The sequence below is a fragment of the Herpailurus yagouaroundi genome, unplaced genomic scaffold, assembly GCF_014898765.1.
Source record: "Herpailurus yagouaroundi ecotype Mexico unplaced genomic scaffold, PumYag 188, whole genome shotgun sequence".
Lineage (NCBI taxonomy): Eukaryota > Metazoa > Chordata > Mammalia > Carnivora > Felidae > Herpailurus > Herpailurus yagouaroundi.
The window spans coordinates 8,209,644-8,212,202 of NW_024412419.1; the positions used below are offsets into that span (position 1 = coordinate 8,209,644).

General features: G+C 62.6%; 1 protein-coding gene across 1 annotated transcript in view; it reads left to right on the forward strand.

Annotated features, from left to right (window-relative positions):
• KCNF1 (potassium voltage-gated channel modifier subfamily F member 1) overlaps positions 1-1,645 on the forward strand; it is a 6,026-nt gene extending 4,381 nt beyond the window's left edge. Inside the window, exon 2 of the mRNA XM_040496908.1 lies at positions 4-1,645. Within this exon, the coding sequence (XP_040352842.1) occupies positions 4-1,455 (1,452 nt within the window). The 3' untranslated portion in view covers positions 1,456-1,645. The remainder of the gene's footprint in view (positions 1-3) is intronic.
• The last annotated feature ends 914 nt before the right edge of the window (positions 1,646-2,559 follow it).

The following is a 2,559-nucleotide window of genomic DNA, read 5'->3' on the forward strand; positions in this document are numbered from 1 at the left end:
GAGCCGGGCAGCCAGGGCTCCCGGGCCGGCGACGACATCGAGATCGTGGTCAACGTGGGGGGCGTGCGGCAGGTGCTGTACGGAGACCTCCTCAGCCAGTACCCCGAGACCCGGCTGGCGGAGCTCATCGGCTGCCTGGCGGGGGGCTACGACACCATCTTCTCCCTGTGCGACGACTACGACCCCGGGAAGCGCGAGTTCTACTTCGACAGGGACCCGGACGCCTTCAAGTGTGTCATCGAGGTGTACTATTTCGGGGAGGTGCACATGAAGAAGGGCATCTGCCCCATCTGCTTCAAGAACGAGATGGACTTCTGGAAGGTGGACCTCAAGTTCCTGGACGACTGCTGCAAGAGCCACCTGAGCGAGAAGCGCGAGGAGCTGGAGGAGATCGCGCGCCGCGTGCAGCTCATCCTGGACGACCTGGGCGTCGACTCGGCCGAGGGCCGCTGGGGGCGCTGCCAGAAGTGCGTCTGGAAGTTCCTGGAGAAGCCCGAGTCGTCGTGCCCGGCGCGGGTGGTGGCCGTGCTCTCCTTCCTGCTCATCCTCGTCTCGTCGGTGGTCATGTGCGTGGGCACCATCCCCGAGCTGCAGGTCCTGGACGCCGACGGCAACCGCGTGGAGCACCCGACGCTGGAGAACGTGGAGACGGCGTGCATCGGCTGGTTCACGCTGGAGTACCTGCTGCGCCTCTTCTCGTCACCCAACAAGCTGCACTTCGCCCTGTCCTTCATGAACATCGTGGACGTGCTGGCCATCCTGCCCTTCTACGTGAGCCTCACGCTCACGCACCTGGGCGCCCGCATGATGGAGCTGACCAACGTGCAGCAGGCCGTGCAGGCGCTGCGCATCATGCGCATCGCCCGCATCTTCAAGCTGGCCCGCCACTCCTCGGGCCTGCAGACGCTCACCTACGCCCTCAAGCGCAGCTTCAAGGAGCTAGGGCTGCTGCTCATGTACCTGGCCGTGGGCATCTTTGTCTTCTCGGCCCTGGGCTACACCATGGAGCAGAGCCACCCCGAGACCCTGTTTAAGAGCATCCCCCAGTCCTTCTGGTGGGCCATCATCACCATGACCACCGTTGGCTACGGGGACATCTACCCCAAGACCACCCTGGGCAAGCTCAACGCGGCCATCAGCTTCTTGTGCGGGGTCATCGCCATCGCCCTGCCCATCCATCCCATCATCAACAACTTCGTCAGGTACTACAACAAGCAGCGGGTCCTGGAGACAGCGGCCAAGCACGAGCTCGAGCTGATGGAACTCAACTCCAGCGGCGCGGCTGAGGGCAAAGCGGGGTGCTCCCGCAGCGACCTGGACAGCCTCCTGCCGGAGCCCGCGGGGGAGGAGGGGCCGAGCTGGAGCAGCCGGCTGAAGATCTCCCACAGCGACACCTTCATCCCTCTCCTGACCGAGGAGAAGCACCACAGGACCCGGCTCCAGAGCTGCAAGTGACGAGGGTCTTCCGGGCACAGACGGACTTGGGCCAGCGGACGGAGGGGCAGGTGTGGCGGGCCTATCAGTGACTTCCTGGGAGGGGCTGTCCTTTGTCCCCTCCACGATCTCCTGAACAGAACTCTGGAGGCCCTCTCGGGCACCCCTGGTGAGGCTGGGTAAGACCCCTTTCTGTTGTCGGCTGTCAGGAGCCGGGGGTGGGGGGGGTGGGGGAGAGCGGGTGTGTCTAGGAGTCACGGGCAGTGTGGGGTGACGGAGGGCACGGTCTGGCCGACGGCAGGAGCCCTCGCCCGGTTCTGTATCTCCTTCAATAAAGCCTCCTGCTCTGTGCACCCACCTGTGTCATAGGTTCTGTCACAGGCTGGAGGTCCCCCCCACCCCTCAGACATGCCTTAGGCACACTCTGGTGCGAGGCCAGGAAGTAGGTGTGCAGCCCCCGGGGGCGGGGGTGGGGGAGGGGCTATTTTTAGTTGAGAGCTAATTAAAGAAGGGTTCGTACCCAGGGTTCAGCACCGAGAAGCCTTGCCACATTCCAGGAGGCTCTGTGCGGGCGACTCCTTCCTTCTGTTTCCTTCTGAGGAAAAGCTCGCTCCCTGGAGGGGGAGAGTTCGCAGAGCTCGCAACGCCCAGTGGCGTGGTCACCATTTATTCACCACCTGTGGGAAGCCCTATTCGTGACTTTTTCCATTCCTTCCAGCAACCCTGCTGGATAGGTATGCCCATTTTACAGATGAAGAAAACTGAGGCCCAGGACCACACAGAGCAGGGATTCAGCCCCAGGGGTGAAGATCCCAATGGCCAGGCATTCTCTTTGCTGTAAGCTGACCATGGGGCAGAGGCATGTGCCTGAGCCTAGAAGGGGGGGAGGGTCTGTGGACCAGAAGTGCTGAGGGTGGGTGTTCCTGGCCTCCAGCTCCTCCTGCCTTCTAGAACCAGTACCTCGGAGGCATCAGCTGAATGGACAAGCCTCAGCATGCACAGGTGGCCCACTTCCAGCCTGGTCTGAGGGCCCCAGAGGAACAGAGACAGACAGACGTGGGCTTGAAGCCCAGAGAATGAGGAGGATCGCTCTGAGATGCCTTCAAGCTCCGACACTTTTTTTCT